A 24,910-nucleotide genomic window follows, 5' to 3' on the forward strand; every position below is an offset into this window, starting at 1 on the left:
TGGCACACAGAAGGGTGAGTAAGGAACAATTATTTCTTGGTCCTTCTCATAAAGGAAAAAGGGACAGCAAACAAACCCAGTGTGTGGTAGGTTAATGGGACTTGTAGAGTTTTTAACTAAGCTGAAGGATTCTTTTTACCATTGGACATTAGAGGATCCCTATCAGAAAGTGACTGCAGAGAGGAAAAGCCCAACAGGAGCTACTGAAGACAAAAAATACACCAGGTTCAGTGAGTCCCTGAATGCCAATTGCTGGAATGTGGGAGGGAATTCCTGCAAGATTGTGTTCTCCAGCAGCTTCTGACAGTCACTGCTGGGCAGGACACTGGGCAGACAAGGCTTTTGATCAAAGCTGATCTAAGCATTATTGTATCATATTCTATCTGACACAAACCATCTGACACTATTCAGAATAAATGGAGCTACTGGGGAGCTCTGCCCTCAGACTCACTGTCTGAAGACTGCCAAGCTAAAATTATCCCTGCAGTATCTGAGCAATGTTTTCAGCTCATGTCATTTCAATGAGGATGCAAAGAGTTAATCTGTACTCCACTGCTCCCAGCACTGCCAATCTTCTGAGCTACACTGCTCTAACATTTTCATGTCATTCTGATGCTTTCCTCAGAGAATGCTCAAAACCACAGCAAAAGCTGCCATCTGTAAATTCTGAACAATGCAGGAACAGCACATACTAATAACTCCCCTAACAGAAAACAACACATTCTAAAGCCAAGTCTGTCAAAGAGAATTGCAGAAAAATCAAATGGGTGAGAGAAGGTAAAGAAGCTGATCTTAAGTGACTGAGGTCAAATCAGCAATTGCTCTGCTCACAGGCCAGCTTCTACATCTTAACACCTTTATTCTGTGTTAAAGGAGTGAGACCAAACCTGTGCAGCTGGGAAAAGGTTAACTGAAGTGCTCACACTTCCCAGCATCCTTCTACCTCTAACAGTTCCCCTGCTAAGCCAGCCTGAGCTGAACAATGCCCAGAGGAGCTCTGTTTCATTTGATCTTGGCTACACTCAGTTACATGCCAAAAAAAAAAAAATGGTGCCTAAGCAGAAAACATTTCCCTCTGACAAGCACTGAGTGCTTCAGCCCTGGGCCAGGTGTCTGTGCTGTTTTCTCCACAGTCTGGTGCAAAAAGAAAGCAGTGGCACACGACAGGAGTCCTGTGCAGAGCAGAGTCTCCTGGTGCCATCTAGCTGAGTGATCTGAGAGCAGGAGGATTCACATAAGATTTCATTCACCACTTCACCTGGGCTTACAGCCCAGCCAGCCACATGCAAACCACCCTCTGCTTGCTGGTGCTAACATCATACCACTGACTCAACTGGCTTTGGCAAGTCAGAGGCACTTTGGATGATGGTGCCAAACTCAGCACAGGCACACAGGCAGGAATCAGCTCTGGTGACAGATCTGTTGAGAACACACTGGCACTAGCCCCTCCAGAACTGACAGCACACAGAGCATGTGCTGTAAGCTGCGTTTCTTCACCACAATTTGCTCTGGAGGATCAGAGATTCAGGAAGAACCATATTGTCCCTACACTGCTGTTAACACACATCTTTATCAGAATTTCGTACTACCAGGCTTTTCTAAACTCAAGTCTTAAAGTCCTCTGAAGACTGGTTTCAGAGCATCCATCTCCCAGTAACACCTTCTGCTTCTGAGCACTGCTGGAGTCCCCATTGATTCCAAATTCACTTACTCTTCTGGCAGACGCAGTGAAGGAGTTTGGCTCAGGTGGTGGCATTTGCTCAGTGATGCTGGGCCTGGATTCACGGCTGGAGTGGTTGGCAAAGGGCTCTTCCTTTCTCTCTACAATTTTAAACAAGAAGAGAAACCAAATGTTTCAGTATTGCACTTCTGAGGCCCTTCTCTACACAGAGTGTGGTCTGCACTCCAGTTCAGTGCTGTCTCCTTGGATCACAGGGATGTCAGTGCCTTCTGCAAAGGAGCTTCCCACTTCCTAAAGAATAGGATGGATACATTTGCCAGGCAAAGCTTTTGTACTTGACCCTCACAGACAAGCAAAATCTTTGCAGAAAGCACCATAAAGAGGACCACAGGTTTTTTGTTTTTCACAGTTTTGTTTCCTGTCTGGGAATTTCTTCCCTGGTAAATCTTGGGATGAAAAGTGGCACATGCTGTTCCTGCTGTAGCACGAGTGTGGTACAGCCCATGGCCCTAAGTGCCCAGTGCTGGGTTTCATGGTATAGCTCTCTGCACTGGCTGGACAGAATTTCTGGTCTTCTGCAGCAAAATCCATTTTTTTACAGGAAGCCAGGACTGCTGACCAACAAAAGCCCTTAATGGACTCCAAGCAAGCTAAGCAACCCTTGTCCCAGCTCACAGCTGGCTCCCTGCTTCTTATGCAAGTGCAGCTGTCCAGTATCACGTTTGTTTTTTTTGTATCTGTGCACATGCTTGACAGAAGAACATCCACCACATTACCAGGAGGAGAGCAAGCAGAAAGTGTGACTCAGGCAATAGGTTCACTTGACAGGAAAGCACAGGCTGCAGACAGACTATTCACCATAAACCCAGGCACATGGAACCTGCCTGAGAAATGATGCACTTACACCCACCAATCAAAGCTTTCCTTATAGCTATGAATGCTCACACAGTCATGTCTTGGAAAAAATAATTTTAAGCACAAGCACACAAACAATTCTGCACACATAATGTATGTGCAGGGAATAAAAATCTGCTGTTACACATTTGGAACAGTTTGGGATGGAGCATCTGGGAGAATGGCACCTTGGAGCATGAAGATCAATCCTTCTGTAACAAATATCCTCAGTACTAGGAAAATAAAGATTCAAAGGACACAGAAAAGAGCAAGCCAAGAGAAACATCTTAAAATAACAGGGAGTTATAGCAGGACTGACAGAGCCTGAACTAAAGATACAAAGAAAGAATCGTGCAACCTCCTGAGCTGAAAGGACACACACACAGATCACCCAGTCCAACCCCTGCCCTGCACAGACACCCCAAAATCCCACCCTGTTCACCCCTGAGAGCCTTGTCCAAACTCTCCTGGAGCTCTGGCAGCCTCGGGGCTGTGCCCATTCCCTGGGGAGCCTGGGCAGTGCCAGCACCCTCAGGGGGAAGAACCTTTCCCTGATCTCCAGCCTGAGCCTGCCCTGGCACAGCTCCAGCCCTTCCCTTGGGTCTGCATGAGAATGGATTCTCAGCCACTTTTCCCTCTCTGCAAAGCAGCAGATTTCAGCTCTGAAATCTGAAGAACCCTCAGATGCACTTTCACCCACCCTGGGGAAGAGGAAACAGATCCTCCATTCCTCCTTGCAGGCCCAGCCTGCCACAGCTGGCACCCAAATCCCTGGAAATGCCCATGGACAAGGAAGGACACACTGCCATGTGCTGCCAGCTGCTCATTCCTGTGAGCTCAGGGCACTGCAGCAAGGGCTGGATGGGCACTGGGAGCCTCCTCTGGAAGTTTATTTACAGGTCAGCTTTTAAGGTGAAGCCTAATTAGAAGGGCACAAGCTGAAGTGGTAATGACAGCTTGGGAAGGACTGGCTGTCAGCAATGTGATGGGGAGGGGTCACTGGGGAGGAGGGACAGGCAGAGAGACTCTGCTGGCAGTGTTGGCTTTCAGCAGGATCCCACATTTTATTCTACCAAAATTTCAGCAGTAAACATTATGAATTCCAGACAAGAAAAAGTGGAGAGGATTAGTTCAGTCTCCACAAAACAAATTTGGTAAGAGTAAAAATTTAGGTTACTAATTTCTTTTTTGTAAGGGTTTTTGGATAAGAGTTTTTGTTTGGTTGGTTTTTAAACAAAACAACACTAAAAACTTCCATGGCCTGCTATAATTCCCAATAATTTCATATTGTAATAGTTCCCAGAACAGATAATCATAGAATTTTATACTGATCTTTCTCTTGTTTACAAGAGGTCAATGCCAAATTAATTGTATTCAAAATGAATGAAGTGACTTTAATGCTCTTAAATTCCTTTGTCTGAAGAACGCAAATTTCTTACAGATTATCAGAAACATACAACTCTGCAGCCTTCCAACAATTCCACTGCTTCCCTCATCCAATTTCTTCCTCCCACAGTCTCTGCAAATTCAACAAATTAATCGCAACCTGAGACTCTTCTAAACACACCTCAAAATAAACTTGCGTGTTACACTCTCAGCTTCTACATGTCCTGCTTTATGCTCAGCTACTAAAGGGATTGGAATTTTTAGGTTTAAAAAGATCACTCAGTTGTTTTTTTTTTTTAATCTGGACTTTGAACACTTTAGAACAACAGTCATAATCTGTGTGTCCAGCACTGCTCAGAATGATAAAGGTATGGGAATATTACAGAAAATGAAGATGAATTAGGGAATAATATACATGTTTTCATACCAATGTCTCCTGTAAAATGTAGCATGTAAAATGTTGACCAGATAAACACAGAGCCACAGAATCCCAGACTGGTTTGAACTGCAAGGAACCTTAAAGCCCATCTCATTCCACCCCCTGCCATGGCCAGGGACACCTTCCCCTATCCCAGGCTGCTCCAAGCCCTGTCCAGCCTGGCCTTGGGCACTTGCAGGGATGGGGCAGCCACAGCTGCTCTGGGACCCTGTGCCAGGGCCTCCCCACCCTCACAGGGAGGAATTTTTTCCTAATATCCCATCTAAACTTACTCTCTGTCAGTTTGAAGCCATTCCCTTTGTTCTGTCACTCCAGGCCCTTGTAAACAATCTCTCTTCAGCTTCCTTGCAGGTTCCCTTCAGGCCCTGGGAGGTCACAGTGAGGTCACCCCAAAGCTCCTCTTTTCCAGGCTGAGCAATCCCAGTTCTCCCAGCTTTTCCTCACAGCAGAGGCTGCTCTGTCCCTCTGATGATCCTGGTACCTCCCCTGGACTCTCTCCAGCAGCTCCACGTCCTTCCTGTGCTGGAAGCCCAGGGCTGGAGGCAGCTCTGCAGGTGGGGTCTGACCTGAGTGGGGCACAGGGGCAGAATCCCCCCTGCCCTGCTGCCCATGCTGGGGGATCAGCCCAGGAGTGCCACTGTCTGCCTTTGAAATCAGTAATACTCTGACATTTACTATTTTCATTACAAAATAAAAAATCCTACTTCTCTTTGGAATCCTATAATGTGGGCTGATGCTGTGATCTTACAGAATCTTGCTTTAAAAAGAGAACCAGAGGTGTGAGCCCCCACTCACACATGCAGCAGGTGACAGCTGTGTCTCCATCCAGCTGGCCAAGTCCACACCCATTTTACCAGGGATTTCAGAACTTTACAAGGTGGGGCTTCAATTCTGATGGAAATTTCTCAAAGGACCCAATAATCTTCTTGGGAAAGGAGAGGAGAGGTAACAAAGCCTGAAGCTGAATCATTACCTAAATGATTGTTGTCTCAAATTTCTATTAGCTTCAGTGGTTTCACACAGACACCTATAATGTCCTTTGGTCAGTGAATTAATGCAATAAAAAGACCTTTTAAACAAAATTTAATGATGAGCCCTGTAGACCTTTCCTTGCTGAAGGATCTTAGGCTGTTCCTGACTCAGTTAAACCCCACACAGCTCCAGGTTTAACATTTGAGTTGTTTTGGTCAAATTACCACCATCTTTACAAGGATTACAAGCACTGGCACCCAGCTAGATAGGTATAATTTGTATTTATATAAATATGTATATAATCTGATTTATGGAGAGAATATATATGACCTGTGCTGTGTGTCTCTTTCTACTACTGACATGTCCACTAGACTTGTTTGATTTAAAACCCCAAGATCATTTCCCTGTGTGACTGCCATGCCCACCAAGCTAGTGCAGCATCTCTGCAGAGCCCAGCCAGGATTTCCCACCCCTCTCACCCTGCCCCAACAGCATTAACTGATACAATCCTAACACAGGTGACAATTTCATGGGCACAGAAGCACAACAAAACTTTAAACTACACTTCTCCTCAGGATCTATTTCTTCATATACTGCATATAGACCATGTAAGTTGATTTTAAAAGTAGTTTAATCATTAAACACATCTTAGTCCAAGACCCATTTGTGTTTCCAGAATATTAAGTACAAGTAAGTCTTGGCTTATGTAAAATAAAGTATCTGTATTAAACTTTCTGTGCTGCACATAAATACTTCTAAAACTAATTAAGGAAGCCACAGAAATTATGGAAAAGGAATGAGAGTACGATTCCAGCAATATACTATAATGTAAATGCTACTGTGACTCTGTGTATTTAATCCTTATTTTCCACTATTTTTTGAAATCATTATTCATCACAGCCCAGAAGTTCCTCACCTCTGTGATTACCCAGAACAGCTTCAGCCCTTCACTTCAGACTGATCCAAACACAACAGGCTATTGTCTTCCTCCACCTCCACCTGCTTCCCTACCATCCTCTGCAGTACCTGAAGGATTCTTCTTGAATTGGGCCAAGAAAAAAACCCTGTTTAAGAACAAGCTATGGACAATGTGTTATCTTCAATACATGTGAGCTGGAAGTATGAATTAAAATAGGATCTGAAGGATTTATTTTTTTTTAAAATAATTTTGCTGACCTGGGAGTCAGCATTTGAATCAGCTCTTTTATCACCATAGCTCCAGATTTCTCCAGATTCTGTACATGTACACCTGAAGTAAAACTTTCAGCATGCCCTTAACATCTAATTATTTAATTAATAACAACAACAATAACAACATTAATAATGATAACAGCTAGGCTAGTTATTAAATCCAAGGCTGTAGTAAGTCTTACCTGACTCCTTTTCAGCATCTGATTCTGAAACTTCATCTTCAGCTTCTTCCTCTTCAGAACTAGAACTGCTCGAGTCCTTGTTCTCTTCCTCAGTTTCCACCGACTTCATTGTGTCTTCCTCATAAAGAATCTTCTCTTTGCTGCAGAATAGGAAATTTTTAGGCAAGCAAGTTATCTGAGCTGTACTTCTCAGGAGCACACAGACAGTATTTACTACATACAGAACAAGCAAAGGATAAAATCTATCTACAGATTGAACACTCCAGCACTTCCATCATGGCCAATTTGCCACGGATTCCACTGCCAGTCTCACCTTTTCTAATTCTGCAAGCATTTTTCCATCCACAAAAATGTAATCTCTCCTTTTCTAGTGCCACACAATGCAGCAGTTGGGCTGCAGGGCTCTGTGCCTACAGAGGTGCAGTTCTCAGCCCAAAGATCTGATCAGACAGAGCAGGAGCTGGAGAACCAAACCCCAGCCCAAAGCCCTTGTTCCACCACTCACTGGGTATGTTAAGACACAACTAGAACTGTATCTGAGAGTACTCAGATTAAAAAAAAAATGCATGAAATAAAAGGCTGTGAATTGTTTTTGACCCAGCTGAGGCCAGCTGGGTGTGAGAGATGAAGCTGCTCTCCCATTACTTTCTGGGCAGTTTCTTTTCAGACTTACTTGGTGAAGAATCTGTTTTGAGGCTTCCCATTCATGTCAGCTTCAATCAGCTTATTCCTTGTCTCCTTCTCACTTCGCAGCTGTTAGAAAGTCCAGGAAGATGGGAGAGAGAAAATGAGGACAGACATTAACCAGCCCCATCAGCATAACCTAGTCAGCAGCACAGAACAAGGTCAGCCCAGCCTAGTGAGACTAAACCACTGCAGATTTGTGTAAGAAGCCACTTGAACAGCAGCACATCTCCCCAAGGGCACTGTGAGCCTTGGGCTGGAGCTCCAGCAGGGCACAGCACCCAGCATGTCCTTGGAACTCTGCTGCCACTCAATAAAACCCCCAAAGGCACGTGCAGCTGCCCCTGCTGAGAGCAGGGATGAACACTGACTGCTGCCCAGAGAGCTCCTGGAGGCTCCCCCATCCCTGGCAGTGCCCAAGGCCAGGGACACAGAGCTTGGAGCAGCCTGGGACAGTGGGAGCTGTCCCTGCCCACAGCTGGGGGTGGGATTGGATGAGCTTTAAGGTCACTTCCAGCCCAAACCATTCTGGATTCTGCTGGAGGTCTGTCCACATGTGTGTGTGTGCCCGTGAAATCAGGATAGATTCTGCTGCAAATTTGCTGCCTTTGTGGTTATTATTTACTGGCTTTCAGAGGAAAGCATTCAAACCAGCCCTGTACAGGCAACCAGGGAACTCATGGAAGGATGGGTCACTTCTTAAATCTCTCAAATGCACAAAGTCATTGCATGGGAATACCTGGGGTCACACAGAAATTGAAATATTTTGTCTAGGGAGCAGCAATATTAATTTTACCACCATCAGTGCACCCAAAAATTGTTTTGTACCTTCCAGAAGCACAGAAACAGCTGAGGCAGAAGTATGGATGGGAGTTAGGGGGTCAATTTAAGGTTGACTCTGTTGTGTCATAACTCACCAGGTTATTCTTTTTCTTTTGACAGCAGTTGACAACAGGCAAAGGAAGTAAAAGCTCTGTAAATTGTGCATCATAGAATCCCAGAATTACCTGGGTTGGAAAGGACCTTAAAGCTCATTCAGCCCCAGCCCCTGCCATGAGCAGGGACATCTTCCACTGTCCCAGGCTGCTCCAAGCCCCATCCAGCCTGGCCTTGGACACTTCCAGGGATCCAGGGGCAGCCACAGCTGCTCTGGGCACCCTGTGAAGTGGGAAAAGCTGCGTGGATTCCAGTGAAGAGCAAAAATTTGGGGTACAACATTGTTAAACTGATCAAACTGCTGGAGCACAGCAAAAAGAAGTGCAGGAAAAAGCCTGCTCCATTCACAGATAATTCAGGAACTGGGAAAAAATTCCAAACCTAAACCAAATTAATTACCTCCAGCAAACAAAAATCCCCCCTGCTTTCCAATAACAGCATCAGATCTTTTAGCAAGGGTGGCACAGTGCTCAGCTTTAGACTGAAAAAAATACCTGATTTGAAAGCCATTTTGGAAGAGAAATAATGGCATGAAACTGCCTGTTTTATCCTTAACAAATAAAAGTTTTCTATTTTTAAGTGATAAAAATGGCACATGATAAACAGATGATAAATTGGCTTTTCCACTAAAAAATCATGTCCACTAAAAAAAACAAAAATGTGATAAAATCTGGATTCTTCTACCCAGTTTGACACTGAATAAATGGAGAAGGCCTTTATATAGGGCTTCTATATAGAGAACAAGGGGGTTTAGCCCTAAAAGCAGCCCTAAAAATGGGTGAGCAGTCACCCCAAAAAAGTCTTCTTTTTCTTTTCTTTTAAGAAGTGCAGTTATCTGCAAAATCCTCAGTAGTGAGAGAGAGGGGAATCCAAAATACAACCCTGATAGTATTTATCAACATGACATTTAGGGAGAAGCTGATTAATTTTTAAGAAGTTCCTGAATACTAAGGCTGCTATTTGAGGATGGCAGCAGCTGTGTTGTGATCTGAGCTGGAGTTCTAACCACCCACACTGGCAGTTCCTGAAAATACTTTCCTGGGGTTTATCAACAGTGTTCCCATTCTGTCTGTTTCTGTACCCAAAGCTGTAAGTGACACTTACAGATTTTTAATTCTTTTTGAATTCTTTTTGGCTTGTTTTTTGGAAGCACCCAAATGAGATAATTGAGTAGACCAGATGAATTAGGAAAAAATTCAATCCAAACCCAACTTTCTGGCTTGACAACTGCCCTTACTTTGAACAAGATATATTTTGCTTTCCTTTATGTCAACTTTTGTTTTATAATCTCTTCCAGTACCTCCACTGCACTATGAAATGGCAATTTAATATGGTTTTGAAACCACCCATTTTTTCAGTCTAAAATTCCCTGAAGTTTATAATTTCTTCTTCCTCAATCCAAAGCCTCCCAATTGTAAGAAAGGCAGACATGGTATCAGATCTCTTTCTCAGCACTGACAGTGTGTTTCCCTGGATGCAAACACAAAGCTGACCTGGGTAAGCACTCAGTAGGAACAGGGCAGTTTGATGTTAGAGCCTGCCAGCCAACAAAGCACCTGCAGGGTAACAACAAAGATGAACACAAATTCCTTACCAGTCCCCATAAGTCTGCATGCCATCACACTGCTGACCTCCTTGCTGCAGTCATCCAGATTTCTAACTATTAAAAATATTGCTGTGCTTAAATATTGCAAATGAGTAACTCAAGAAAATAGCTGGGCCTCAGCTTCCTGCATCTGTTGGCACCATATGTCTTGGAGAACACCTGTGTGTGAAATGGTAATTGGAGAGGTGGAAAATGATCTCCAGAAACTCACCACAGTCTGCTTCTTCTGCAGCATTTCTAAATGTTCCACAAGTCCCTCGTCAGCAACATCAAAGGGCGTCTGGCCCTGGTGCAATGAGAGAACACAAGAGGATATCTGAGATGGCACAGTGGTAATATTCCAGAAAATGCCATTTCCCAGTGCCTATGCTCCACATCCTCCCTCCCCACATGGTAAGTGACACTGTTTCACTCGAGAGCAAGGAAACCCATGTGACAGTGATCATGGAATCACAGAATCATCTCAAAAAAGATCTCTAAGACCATGTTTATGTTCACTGAGCAACTTTTACCAGGGCAATGCAGCTCCCTGGTTGCTGCTGCTCAGATTCAACAGCCAGGACTATGCTTGAGTTTCCAAGTTTCTAAAAAGGACACTCTTGTACTGAGAGGGTGTGTGATCAACCTCTTTTTATGTTGGATCTCAGGGAAAGGCTCTTCCCCCTGAGGGTGCTGGCACTGCCCAGGCTCCCCAGGGAATGGGCACAGCCCCGAGGCTGCCAGAGCTCCAGGAGAGTTTGGTTCTCAGGGATGCACAGGGTGGATTATTGGGGTGTCTGTGCAGGGCCAGGGGTTGGACTGGATGGTCCCTGTGGGTCCCTTCCAGCTCAGGAGATTCCTGATTCTGTGTTACTTTATCATCATGTATTTAAACATTCTGAAAGGCTGGCAGCAAGCCAAAAAATTTGGGATCCATTTCCACATCCATGGGCATTTATAAAGTAAAACAAGCCGGAGAAAATACTCCAGGGCTCAAACCAAGAAATTGGTTGCATTTTCACCATAATTAAAGCTCTAAATGCCATTTCATTAACAATCTGAAACCTGATGGCTGCAGGTCAAAAAACAAAAGGTAGCCTCGTCCATCTGACCTAATAAAGAGACAGTTCTGGATTGGAAGGAGCAGATAATGCAACAAATACAACTGCAACTGTTCCTTTTCAAGTATGGCATGATACAAGACACCATACACATCCCAAATACTTTGCAAAAGCACCTGATGGCATTTAAACAGAAAAGATTCCCCATATTTTGGGTGCCAAAGAGCTCACCAGGCTGAAAGGACTCCTCCTCATGGGGCATTTGTGTTCCAGCAGTTTCCAGCACAGCTGGATACACCTGAACACACAGGGCCCTCTCTTATCACAGCCTCCTGCCTTCATCCCCTGGTGCTCCTCCAAGCACATCCAACCTTCTCTCCTCCCCCAGAGGCTGCCACGGCACAATTGTCCAGTGGGAAACTCCTCACAGACCAGTGTGGACAACCCAGCAGGGATGGGAACACCAAGAGCAGCCCTGGACAAGCCCTTGAAAATCCAAGGGCTCTTCAAGGAAAAACCTGGAACTATTGGAAAGGAAGAGAAACGTTTTTGCTCCTTTTCTTTCATCCTATTTTTCTTTACTCATGTCTCACAAATCTTCAATTTCCTTTTTTTTCACCAATACGTAGAACAGAGGGGATTTAAAGCTGCCAGTTTCTCATGGTTTCACTTCTTTTCAGTGCCTTATACCTTAATATTAGCATATTTTGCACTCCAAGACTGTTTCTTTGCTGCCATTTGATTTCTCAGGGTTACACTAACTCAGGATGGCACACACCAGCCCTTCTTACAAGCTCAGTCTTCAAGTTTAATCAGGTCACATTTCCCATAATATCTGAAATCTTTTCTGCCTTCTGCCAGTCAAGTTTCTTCATTTACTGATCTATTTAAATTATCCAGTGCACAGGCAAGGAGAACTGCTATGACTTTGTCATGTAGTTGGATCATGATGTTGGATCTCTTATGAGATCCCACCTGGATCTCTGTGTCCAGCTCTGGAGCTCCCATCTCAGGACAGACATGAACCTGCTGGGAAGAATCCAGAGGAGGCCACTAAAACTGAACCCAGGGCTGGAGCCAGGCTGGGAGAGCTGGGGGTGTTCACCTGGAGAAGAAACAGCTCCAGGGAGAGCTCAGAGCCCCTTCCAGTGCCTAAAGGAGCTTCCGGAGAGCTGGAGAGGGACCTGGGACAGGACAAGGGGGAATTGTTTCCTACTGTCAGAAGGCAGGGATGGATGGGATATTGGGAAGGACTTTTTGGCTGTGAGGGTGGAGATGCCCTGGCACAGGTGCCCAGAGAAGCTGCAGCTGCTCCATCCCTGGCAGTGTCCAAGGCCAGGTTGGATGTGGTTTGGAGCAGCCTGGACTGGTGGAAGATGTCCCTGCCCTTGACAGGGGGTGGAATGAGATGAGCTTTAAGGTTCCTCTGAATCCAAACCTCTCTGGGGTTCTATGATTCCATGACCATGCAGCAGGCAACAGTTGATATTAATCTGGCTATAGAATGCCCTGCATTAGTTGTGTACTGACCAGCTTGTTCCTGATGTCCATGTCACACAGAGCCTCAGCCAGGATGGAACACGCTTCCTTCACTCCCCAGTGAGCAGCAGCATGGAGTGGAGTCCAGCCATCATTGTCCTGGACGTTCAAATTAAACCCAGCCTGGATCAGGAGCCTGAGGAAAGCAGGAGGATTGATCTCTGCCCATCAGGAATGACTTCCTGACAAAGCAGTTTCCCCCCTGTTAGGCACCAAGTGGGCAGCCTGGCTCCCTAACAGCCAGGAGCTTCTGGACTCGTTTATTAACCAGAGCAACATCCCACCTGATGTGCTTGAAACTAATGGAAAGGGCAATGAGTGAAAAGTGACATTGATGTAAAACCTGCTGGAACACGTCAAACTGATAAGGAACCCTTTCAGCATGTCCTGAATTGGGAGAACACCTTGATTTCTCATCTGGCATTGGTGACCCAGCCTGAACTCCTGCTCTAGCACAGGAGGGAGGCTGGATTGGCTCAGGCACTGAGCACACCAACAGTGTCACTGGAACTGCTGTCCCTGTGCCAGGGGGACAAGCACAGCACCTGCCAGGACAGGGCCATTTGGGAACTGCAGCTCGAGCTTGGCTCTCTGAGAGCACCAGGCCAGTGTGAGGTGCTCCACAGAGAGAACAACAGGACTGCCAGGGAAGCAGCAGTGACATTGCCAGAGGTAAAATCTGTATGCTAAACAACCCCCATTTGGATTAAACAACCCCAAATGCATTCTTTCAGAGTAGCTCTTACACAGTTCAAGCAAATCTTCCACAATTGAATTTGCCTGGGATCTCCTTTCCTTTACCCTCACTGCTGTGCCCCTTCCACCCTCCCTTCTCCAGCAGAGCAGAACACTGGTGTTTCACAGCACCTGCAGCTTGAACATTTAACACCAAAACAAACACAGGAGGCTTGGGGTAGTCTGGAGCTCCAGACCCATGTGCACACTGGTGTGGCAGTGATCAGGTGGGAGCACTGAGAAGCTCCTGTATCAAAATTATTATCCAAGTTGCTTAAACATTGAAGAACATCCCAGGGAAATTCTGCAATTGCTCCTGAAAATTTCCATTGTGGGAAATTCCCCCATCCAGAGCCACCATTGCACAGCATGAAGGAAATCCAGCATGACCCCAGCATGGCACCAACAGCTTGGAAACTCCTGCAGATTTAGCCAATGTGCAACTGTGCTAAATAAAACACAGTCACAGCAGAGCAGCTGTGGGCTTCTCTGTGAAAGAAATTGTAAATTAGGTGCTGAGTTTCTGCTGATTTTCCAGCTGGCAGAAGGGAGAAACAGAGCTGCTAAGAGACTCAAGGTCACAGACAGATTGCACATCTCATTTAGAGTTAGCTGGCTCCTGGCTGTCAGCCCCTTTGGTTTAAGTCACTAAAGCTCTGGATTTGAAGTGCAGCACAGCCACCACATACACAAGAGTGAAACAACGTCAGCTTGCTGGGAGATGTGTTTATCATTACCACAATTAATGCCAAGGAGAGGCTGTCCAGAACTAAGTCATCCTGCACACACTGAACTTCATCAAGGAGCACTGGATAAACAACCCTTCCCTGACAGGCTGTGGGACCAACACCTCAGATCCAGAGATGTTTCATTTCTATTCACATGAGCTGTGTTAGATTCCTGTTCTTGGGCACAGTACAGACACAGACAGCTCATCACTCAATGATTAAGTTCTAATGACTGAATACAAATCAGAAACATGAAATACAATAAAATGCTTGAGATGAAACAGCTTCTCAACATCAAGTTGAAAACATCACTTTAACATCACTTAAAACGATGAAATTTAGAATCAAGATAGATGAACACTTCCAGAACGGATTTTAATGTGGGCAACAGTGTAAGCTTGTGTGTTATGCACAGCCTGGTTTTTGGTAGCAGGGGGGGCAGAGGTGGCCTCTGGGAGAAGCTGCTGGAAGCTTCCACCATTTCTGTAGAGCCAAGCCCTCATTGCTCTGAAGATGGACATGCTGCTGGCCAAAGCTGGGCCAGGTAGAGCAGGTGGTAATGCCTCTGTGACAACAGATTTAAGGAGAAAATCAAAACTAAGTGGGAATGTGCAGCTTTTTTCTTGTCAGAGAAGAAGAGGAGCTGAGAACATGAGAGGGAAACAACACAGAGACACCAAGGGCAGTGGAGAAGGAGGAGCTGCTCCAGGCACCGGAGCCAAAATTCCTCTGCAGGCTGTGGTGATGACCATGGTGAAGCTGCTGTACCCCTGCAGCCCATGGGGATCCAGGAGGGTGCAGAGATCCACCCACAGCCCCTGGGGATCCACAGGGATCCAGAGATCCACCCCCAGCCCCTGGGGATCCACAGGGATCCAGAGATCCACCCACAGCCCCTGGGGATCCACAGGGATGCAGAGATCCACCCCCAGCCCCTGGGGATCCACAGGGATGCAGAGATCCACCCCCAGCCCCTGGGGACCCAGGGGGGTGCAGAGATCCACCCACAGCCCCTGGGGATCCACAGGGATGCAGAGATCCACCCCAGCCCCTGCAGGAGCCCACACAGGAGTGGGTGGGTGCCTGAAGGAGGCTGTGATCCAGTGGAAGACCCAGTGGAGAGAGAGGACCATGATTCCAGGCTGGAGCAGCCTGTCCTTGGAGGACTGTACCCCGTGGAAAGACAGACTCATGGCTCAGCAGTTCTGGGAGGGCTGTTTGTCTGTGGGGGGAATTCACATTGCAGCAGTTTTGGGAGGGCTGTTTGTGGGGGGAATTCACATTGCAGCAGTTTTGGGAGGGCTGTTTGTGGGGGGAATTCACATTGCAGCAGTTTTGGGAGGGCTGTTTGTGGGGGGAATTCACATTGCAGCAGTTTTGGGAGGGCTGTTTGTGGGGGGAATTCACATTGCAGCAGTTTTGGGAGGGCTGTTTGCCTGTGGGGGGAGTTCACATTGCAGCAGTTTTGGGAGGGCTGTTTGTCTGTGGGGGGAATTCACATTGCAGCAGTTCTGGGAGGGCTGTTTGTGGGGGGAATTCACGTTGCAGCAGTTTTGGGAGGATTGCTGCTTGTCTGAGTGAACCCATGCCAGAGGAGTTCATGGAGAACTGTCTACCATGGGAGGGACCCCATGGTCTCACAGGAGGAGGATTCCTCTCCCAGAGCAGTGGAAGAAAATGTTAGGTGACCAACTGCCCAAAACCCCCATGCTGGGTCTCCCTGTGCTGTCGGTGGGAAGGAGGGAGGGGCTGGGGGGAAAACAGTGTTTTAAAGGCTTATTTTACTTCTCATTATCCTCCTCAGATTCTGCTAGTAATAAATTCACTTTGCAACTTGAAGTTGAGCCTGTTTTGCCCTTGAAGTGTTTTCTCCCAGTCCTAATCTCAAGTCATGAACCCTTCAGTAATTTTTTCTCTCCTCTGCCCAGCTGTGGAAGGGAAGGGTAAATGAGCAGCTCCTGTGGGTGCCTGGCATTGGGCAGTGTCAAACCATGACACCTTGTAAAGACTATTTACAAGGCAAGGAGGAATAGATTCACACAGACAGAGGGCAGAGTTAGATTAAATAGGAGGTAAAAATTCCTCCCTGTGAGGGTGGGGAGGCCCTGGCACAGGCTGCCCAGAGAAGCTGCAGCTGCTCCATCCCTGGAAGTGTCCAAGGCCAGGCTGGATGGGGCTTGGAGCAGCCTGGGCTGGTGGAAGATGTCCCTGCCCATGGCAGGGGGTGGGACAAGATGAGCTTTAAGGTTCCTCCTAAACCAGCCTAGTCTGGGATTCCATGAGCTATATGTTCATGGGCAGCTCCAGCCACACATAAAGGGCAGAAAAAAAAGCTTTATTGGTGGAAAGCCTAAGTTGACATTACCTGTAACAGTATTAATGTTTTTTACCAAGAAATGCTACACTGGGCAAGTTTATGTTCACAATAATCTGGTTAGAGCCAGGGCTGCAGAGCTGTCAGGTGCTGGAATCCCTCTGTCACTGCAGGAGCAGTAGCGTGAAGGGGCAGAGGACAGTGAGACAGGGGTGGACACAGCAATTTCCCACTAGACTGGTCATGTTTGTGACTGTTATGCAGTGTGTGTTGTCACTTTGTTTGTCAAAATCATACTTTTATCCCCTAATACTGTTTAACTTGCTAGTCCTAAAACCATTACCCTAGCAGTGAAAAATCAGAGCTCGTGATTAGAAAAATTAGAGACCTCCTAATTGATGCCTCACTCTCCAAAAAGCTTTCATTACTTCAAAAAAGCCTGGAGGCATGAAAGGGAATCCTCCAGTCCCTGTGTATTTCTGGTGAACCTGTGGCTGGACACATAAAACCACAGAAACAGCAGCCTGAAAATCTCAGTATGGAACAAATTTCTCAGAATGTAAAGCAAGATGTTTTCTTCAGCCTTAATTTCATGCATCAGCCCTGGGAGGAGCTCCTACCTCATGACTTCAGAATAGCCCTTGGCTGCAGCAACATGAAGAGCTGTGGCTCCTGTCCGAGGCTGCTTTATATCCTCAATTTTCCCACTGTTCAGCCACTGCCGGGCATCCTGGAGCATTTGCTGCTCCTCTTCTTTCCTTGACAGCTCTAGGTCTACACCTAAGGGGGTGAAGCACAGAAGAAGAGATGAACAAGAGATGAAAGCTCTCAAGTACTTGTTACAATTACCCTATGTTCCATTTGCTATAAAATATGAGTAAACTATTTCTGATCTTCCACAGAACAATCAGCAGAAGCCTCTTCTACGAACTGGGAGAGCTCCTGTGTCACTTCACACAGGAAGTTTGTGTTTGTGTCACACTTCAAAACCTGAGTTAAAAATTTTGAAAGTTGGGCAAGTTGCAACCCAGTCCAATTAACTAAAAGTTCAGCTGTGCATTAAGGGTAGAAGGATTGAGTTCTACACTGGCTGTGTCCCAGACTGAACAACAGTCATGAACAACAGTCTGACTGACTGGATTGACCTGTAGTGAGGTGTAATCCACAGAGAAGGTCAGAGGAGCCTCACATGTATCCAAGAGCACGATGATGCCAGCTCTGTGCTCACTGCATACTCAGGACACTGCAGGTGACACACACAGGGATCTGCACCCATGACAGGCATGCTGAGAGAAGTACTGAGCTATTCCACTGAGCAGCAAACCCCCAGACTCTGACAAAACACAATTTGAAATAATTTTGGCATTAGAAGGTCAGAAGAAATCTATTCTGATGGCCTAAGTGACTGCACAGGGACAGGTGGAGATGTGAAGAGGCAGGGGGATGATGTGGAGATGGAGGTGTCTGGCTGATACTATGTCAACTCCTTAAACCAACAAGAGGTAAAACCCACATTGACTTGTTTTCCTAAGTGGAATTTTCACACTAATGAAATCACAGAAGGACAATATATCAATAACAAATATTGATACTGATCCAAACAAGATTAATCAGAGTAGAACTCTCTGACTCAGGCAAACATTCAAATTAGAAGATGACAAATCTCAAACATCAAGAAGGGTCCTGAAGAACAAGTGTCCTTGATCAATACTTTCAGTATAAGAATGACATGATTGCCAATTAAATTATGGGGCATTAGGATTAGAACAGAACCAAGGAAAACACATAACTCAGAGTCTGAGCTGTGAGACCACTATTGCAGGATTTTGCAAAGATCAGAAACAAACTGGCTTCAGACCAAGGACTAGACAAGTTTGTAGCTGTTACACACAACTGCTGAACATGCTGGAGTTCCCAAGGAGGGCTGCACTAGCTCAGGAAACTGAAAGCCACAGGGCACTCTCAAGTACACAGAAAGGCAGTTTGGCTCAGGAATTTCTGGAGGCACAGTGGCTGGAGCCTGGGAGGGGAATTGCACACACCTGAGCTGTTGTTACAGTCTGCAGCAGGCATCTGCTCACAGCCCCTGCTGAGGACAGACTGCAGAGCTGGACAGATGCTTATTTAAAGTTCAACCCCATTTCCTCCAGCAGTTATGATCCTTTAAACTGTGTGTGATGAAAATCTTCTCGGTGGAGACAGATGGTTGTTTCAGGGCATCTTAGCAGGATGCCACTAATGTGGTTAGGCAATGCAAGCAGAATCCCAAAAAGTGTCAGGCAAAATACTTGCAGGTGAGGCAGAATCACTGCCTGGATGTCCTGTAAGGTTTTAACCACATTATTAATATTTCAGGAAGCTGAAGGTGCACAAGTCCACAGAACCTGGTGAGATGCACCCATGGGTCCCAAGGGAGCTGGTGGAGGAAGTGTCTAAGTCACTCTGGTATTTGAGAAGTTGTGATAGGCTGGTGAAGTCCTCACAGACTGGAAAATGGGAAACAGAATCCCCATTTTTAAACAGGGAAAAGAGGAAGACCTGGGGCACTACAGGCCAATTGTCCTGTCCTCTGTGCAGAGCAGGACCATGGAGCAGATCCTTCTGGAAACCATGCTAAGGCCCATGGAAAACAAGGAGATGATTGGTGACAGCCAACCTGGCTTTCCTGAAGGCAAGTTGTGCCTGACAAATTCAGTGGCCCTGGAACATTAACACAGGTGACAAAGCAGTGAGGGACTGATTCCTTCCTAACTACACCTTAAAAAATAAAGTCACCACCATGTGTCAGAATGTATCTGACAGAGGGACTGGATTCAATGCAGGATGCAAGTAAGCCCCCCAAAACCTGCAGGAATGAAATAATCCAGACCAGAAAGAGTCTTTGGGGTCTGTAGTCCAAACACATGCTCCAAGGAGCATGACTTCAAAGCCAGACCAACCAGCTCAGACACGAATACAGCTGAGCTTTCACTATGTCCAAGGATAGAAGTTCCAGGAATTCCTTGGGTTCTCTTTCCAACATTCTTGATGAAATTCACAGACATGATTTAAACTTCTCACACATGCATGCAGACATTCAACCACTCCCAAATGAATTCCCTGAGCATGAAGAAAATTTTAGATTGATAAAGCATTTCCTTATTTTAACATCAGTCCAAAACTACTCTTCAGCCAGGGATGTCTGTGCAGGGACAGCCTGGAGAGCAGCTCTCAGCCAGGCACATCTGATGAGAAAGGGTATATGACAGAAGAAACTTAGGCAAAGATCAGGATAAAGCATGTCACTCCAGGCCTGGAATATTCATTTCCTGGTCCCTGCCTTTGGCAGTCCCATAAATCTCACCTCGGTTTTATCAACCCTTAGTGAAACAAGACCTTTCATTGATATCAGAGGTCAAAATTACATCTCACTTTAAAAGTAACTAGATCTGATGAATGAGATTTCAGGACTGTGGTGTGTTGCTTTGAAGAATCCCAAGGACAGAGACCACAAATCTCCTGCATCTGCTCCATTGTCCTGAAAGCAAAATTTGTCTGCTGCTTCCTGGGCCAGATCTCAGATCTGTTCACCAACAGGCAGCAGGGCAGCAGAATTCTCATCCAGAAACTCTTAAGGGTCCCAACTCTCACATATTGAAGCCCTTCCTTACCTTGTTTCTTGACTTGCTCCAGAAGCAGGTCCTTCATGGCCGCCTCCTCGGCGATGTCGGACGGGACCTCCCCCTCGCTGTTGACAGCGGCCACGTTGGCCCCGTGGCTGATCAGGAACCTGCAGGATCAGGACAGCCAGGCCAGCATGTCACACCCCCAGTGCTGGCTCCAGAGCAATCACACAGGCAACCAAACAGCACCACAAACTAGCTGCCCTTCTCATGAAAGTGCAAGTACCAAATGAATTACCAGAGCTCATTCTTAGCCAACTTCCAGACTAAAAATGGTATTGTAAAACCAAGGTGCTTGCTCAGAGGTTCACAGTTTTTCTTTCTTCATAGTTACTTAAATACCCCTGTTCTTGCATTAATCTGGTTGATTATCTTCTTATATTTAAGAAAAGGAAATTATACTAATTTTCAAAAAAGCCTCATCAAGTATCATCAATTTTTAAATTTTCTCTCACAACTTTACCAAAAGTTCATTAAAGAACAACAGACATCTTCTTTGGCTTCTGCATCTTTTAATCAGTAAAATTCTGAGAAGTAAAAGAAGTATGTGTTTAAGCACACAAATAAAGGAGGCTGAGGTTGCCTGGTTTTATAAATTATTTTCAATGCATTTAATAAATAGTTGTCTTAATTCAACTTTTGGAAACTTTCTGGCAGCTGTGGCCAATATATAGCACAATATGACTGGTAAAGAATAAAAGGCTGCTGTTCAACCTGGAGAAAAGGAGGCTTTTTTAAAAAATTAGTATAATTTCCTTTTCTTAAATATAAGAAGATACCAAGGGAAAAGCACCAATTTTCAGCATTGTTTTCCAAAGCACTGTACTAGGATCAGAGTATTCATCACCTGTGTACCTGCTCTGAATAGAAAGGCACAGGGAAGTTTTTTAAATGCCCAGAACAGCCCCAAACTCACTCACTCTGCTATGTTCAGGTAGCCACACGACGCCACTGCATGAAGAGGGGTCCAGCCCTCGTTGTCTTGCTGGTTCACATTGGCTCCATTTTCTACCAAGAACTTCACCATGTCCAGGTTCTCATCAATACAGGCCTGAGGGAGAACGGGAGGGGATGTCCAGGGGGTGGAAGGATTGAAGGGAAGAGAGAGAATAAAAAATGGTGTTAAATCAAACATACAACCCTCACTGGCAGCTTACTGGAAGCAAATACCTGGCTGAACTTTCCATGCTGTGAGCAATCACACCTTAAAGCTTAGGGTAACTTCAATTTGTGAACTAAAACAAATTAATTTCAGAACTTTCAAAAATTAATTGTAACTCAAAGTTTCTACACGGACAACCTCTGAATTTGCTCAAACTTCACTTTTTCTCACTGATCTCTGTCCTCTCTCCCACACAGTTCCCTCCCCACAGCAGGGATGCTGAAATGATGGATCTCTGTTAGTTTTAGGTACAGCATCAAATCCCTCTAAGCAAGGCAAGCTGTGTATTTACAGCCAGATTATACTGGTCCACAAAATGTCAATGAATAAAAGTTGTACCAGTGAACACAATGAGGCCTCACTAAGGGCAGGAATGAGAAGGGAAAGCAGCAGCTCCAGGAGCCAGACTAAAGCAGCTCAGTTACAGAGGTAATCATTGCAAAAGCAGAGTCCTAGAGAACTTAATAACTTCTTTATTCAGCAGTATCTCTTTGTTTTCCTGAGTCTAACACAGGAAACTTTCCCTGTTTGTTCTACAGCCCCATGAGCTGCTGAAGAGAATGACAGCCCTTGATTAGCTGCTGCAGTCATTCCCAAACCTGCATTTACAGAGAGCTCCCTGCTTTGAAGTTGCCAGAAGAAAAACCATCCTGATTTTCAGGTCTCAGCAGTTCAGCTGGGTGGAATTCCTCCTTCCTCAAATTCCTGGCTCCAGCACGTTCTGTGCTGCATTTACAGCTCACTGAAAGCTGCTATTCAAGGCATACACAAATCCAAATGAGTACTGGGAAGCACAGGGCATGGCCAGGAGGTGCAAGAACTGCTTTTTACTACACGTCCATTCCCAGGCAGAAACACAGCTCCTCACTGCTAGACAGGAAAACATCCTGTCAAGAATTCCTCCAAAATCCCAATATTTGATCCTTTTGCATAGCTTGATGTGGGCATATCTATTGTTTACAGCAATCAGGTGACTCCCAGATGATCCATCTAAAACGAGCAGCACTGACTATCCATCCATTCCTGTCCCAACAAGGAATAAAAATGAGGAAATCCTCTCAAATCAATATCCACACACCCCAAAAAGAAACAATCCTGGTTTATCACAGTCCTGGTTCATCTGTGCTACACTGCTCATGTCAAAGCAGAGGCATGTCCTGGACCAGGACAGCTAGCTCTTGCTATTTTTACTTCAAGGAGAGCTGGACTGGATGATCCTTGTGGAGCTTTTCCAACTCAGGACACTCCAGGATTCTCAGTGCAAATCCCAACTGCCCATTTAGGACACAATCACTGCTCCTTTTGCTTGCTTCACAAGCAGACATGCACAAACCCAGCCCTGAAACCTCCAAGGAAGCACATTCCAGATAACTAACTCCTAGTGCAGGAGTTGGCAAATATGGGACAGCACAGGGAACGTGCATGGCACTGGGAAAGGATGCCCCAGGAACAGGCTCAAGTCCTCAGTGTGTTTCCTGGCCCTACTTTAGACTGGTTTACCTGAACCTTGGCCAGAAAAGCACAAGCAGAAGTCTCAAAGTCGTTTACTTCAGGGGCTCAAGCCACTGGATAAAGTGAACTCTAAAGTTAAATGCCTGTTTAAAGGAATAAAAGAGCCCTGTCACTCTTTTAAATTTCCTCCTGTTATGTGCTGGTCCCCAGCCTGCTGGTTCTGATGGAATGCATGCTAGAACCAGCAGGATAATGGGATCAATGCCCACCTGTTCCTACACTGAATCCTGCAATGATTTGCCTCTCCTGGGTCCTAAGGAAGCAATTGATGATGAGGAGTCAGGGCTCTGTGGCTGCTGACAGCACCAGGGACTCCCAAAGGAGCCAGGACCATTCTACACTTGCTGTCTGCACTTAACACCAAGAGAAAGCCAAGTGCAAAGGTGGAGTATCCTTAATGGAGCAGCAGAATATTCTTTAATATGTAAGAGAAATAACCCTCCTCCAATCTTCTGCAGTTCATGAAAAGCTGCTGTTCAAGGTATCTGATCAAGGAAAAGATGCTGTTCCACATGTGTGATCCAGCCATGGGACACTGCCTGGCAAATTCTGATTTTAGTACAAGCTGATGACACACAGGAATGGAACTGAGACAGAGCAGAGTAACATGAACAGTTTTTTAAGTGACACATATGACCATGCCTACCTCAAATACCAAAATGCAAGATTTTTATGCATTGTTATATCATTACATCCAACTAATTACATTGGCTGGGATTTGAAAAAGTGAGGTGGAAAAGCAGTTTCCAAAAGCAGCATTTGACAAAAAGTACAGAGTAACTCCTGCTCAGCTTTGAAAATCTCATCATGGTGTCATGTAAGAAACTATCAGGCAAGGGATTATTTACATAATTTTTTAATCAGACACCCTAAAAGAACACACTGCTAAGATCTTAACATGATATGACATGTTTAACACAACTCAGACCAAGAATTAGGAGGTCAACAACTTGGATAATGAGTAAAATTGGTAACTTGTAGAACTCAAGTACTAAAAAAGTTCTGAAGTTCGGGACTTTAAGAATTTTAGAAAGCCTTTAAAATTTATGACACATTAAATAGCAACTTTTAGGGGTTGCAATGTATTTCTGTGTGTACTCTTAAGGTATCAACTGATTAACACTGATGTTATCAGGGAACTCATACCTGCACATACATTAATGGTATTAATAGTTTTGTACATGCCACCATTTAACCAAGATACACAGTAAAGAACAAAATTCTCACATTTGTCCACCTAAAATTTTTGAGAGCCCTGACTGCTGATGCTCCTCCAGCAGCTCTCCACTGTGAGTTTTCTTGTGTAAATCTACCAAAATGAAGCACCTTGAGCCAGCCTGCAGGAGAAATGGCTTTACTGGGGTCCAGCTCACCTTCAGGCTAAGTCAGCTGGGTTACCTGAGGTTACTGGAAGGAGGAGAAGAGGACAAAGAGGAAGTAAAGGGGTAGATATGTACTCCTCTAAGTACTACTAATCCTCCAAACTTAAATTTAGGAGAGTGGATAAGTTTAGTAACCCGAGAGGATCTATTGCTATGCAGACTTCTCCTCTCTTATTTGATCTGTCCTTCCCCAGGAACATGGTAAGGACCACGACGTCAGTGAGCAGAATCACAAAGCAGACACCTCTCCTCAGACCCCAAAGGGAGGGGAGACAGTCAAAAAGAGTTGGTTGAGAAGTAATGTTGCCTTTTTGATGGGTAGTTTCTTCATATGAGGAAATACTCCCTCTCTTAAACTGCCCTTGGAATCAGGCATGAAGAGAAATAGAGGGATAGGCTTAATTCTTTCAATTCCAGGCCTTGCTAACCTTCAGCTGGCTTGGTTCACACGTAGGAGAGGCTAAAAGCAAGGTTAACTACAGAGCATAGCAATTTTGTCTTTAAACTTTTAATTCCTTCCTTATCCTCTGTCTCTCTACAAGCTCTAACACAACCTTCAAGGTGATGTGGCAGGGTGGGAGTACAGGGTGAGTATCTTTCCCTCTCATCATGGATCTTCAGCAGGCTAATCTCTTGCTATCCCTGTATTTTTCTTGGCACTTGATAAGCTTCAAGGGCTTCTGGAATGGTATTAATGTATTACAGTTTTAGCAGTCCTTGATGCAAACCGCATCCAGTGCCCAGAATTACCCACTCAACACGCAAAGAAAGTTGGCTTCCAGGATTTAAATCCCAGGCATCGCTGGGCAAGTCTCCATCCCCAGCTCATGGTGTACCTCCAGCTCCTGGCAGGGGACCAGCATTT

The 24,910-nt window shown here is 45.4% G+C and overlaps 1 protein-coding gene across 10 annotated transcripts in view; it reads right to left on the minus strand.

Moving 5' to 3' along the window:
* The window catches only part of PPP1R12B (protein phosphatase 1 regulatory subunit 12B), a 126,173-nt gene that overhangs the window by 73,700 nt on the left and 27,563 nt on the right, over positions 1-24,910 (minus strand). For all 10 annotated transcript variants that reach the window (XM_058855767.1, XM_058855769.1, XM_058855766.1 and 7 more), the window contains exons 2-9: positions 20,910-21,040; positions 19,978-20,096; positions 16,948-17,107; positions 12,542-12,686; positions 10,183-10,257; positions 7,419-7,498; positions 6,746-6,885; positions 1,712-1,821 (exon numbers count right to left, since the gene is read on the minus strand). In XM_058855767.1, the coding sequence (XP_058711750.1) occupies positions 1,712-1,821; positions 6,746-6,885; positions 7,419-7,498; positions 10,183-10,257; positions 12,542-12,686; positions 16,948-17,107; positions 19,978-20,096; positions 20,910-21,040 (960 nt within the window). The remainder of the gene's footprint in view (positions 1-1,711; positions 1,822-6,745; positions 6,886-7,418; positions 7,499-10,182; positions 10,258-12,541; positions 12,687-16,947; positions 17,108-19,977; positions 20,097-20,909; positions 21,041-24,910) is intronic.

The sequence above is a fragment of the Poecile atricapillus genome, chromosome 23 (genome assembly GCF_030490865.1).
Source record: "Poecile atricapillus isolate bPoeAtr1 chromosome 23, bPoeAtr1.hap1, whole genome shotgun sequence".
In the NCBI taxonomy this organism is placed as follows: Eukaryota; Metazoa; Chordata; class Aves; order Passeriformes; family Paridae; genus Poecile; species Poecile atricapillus.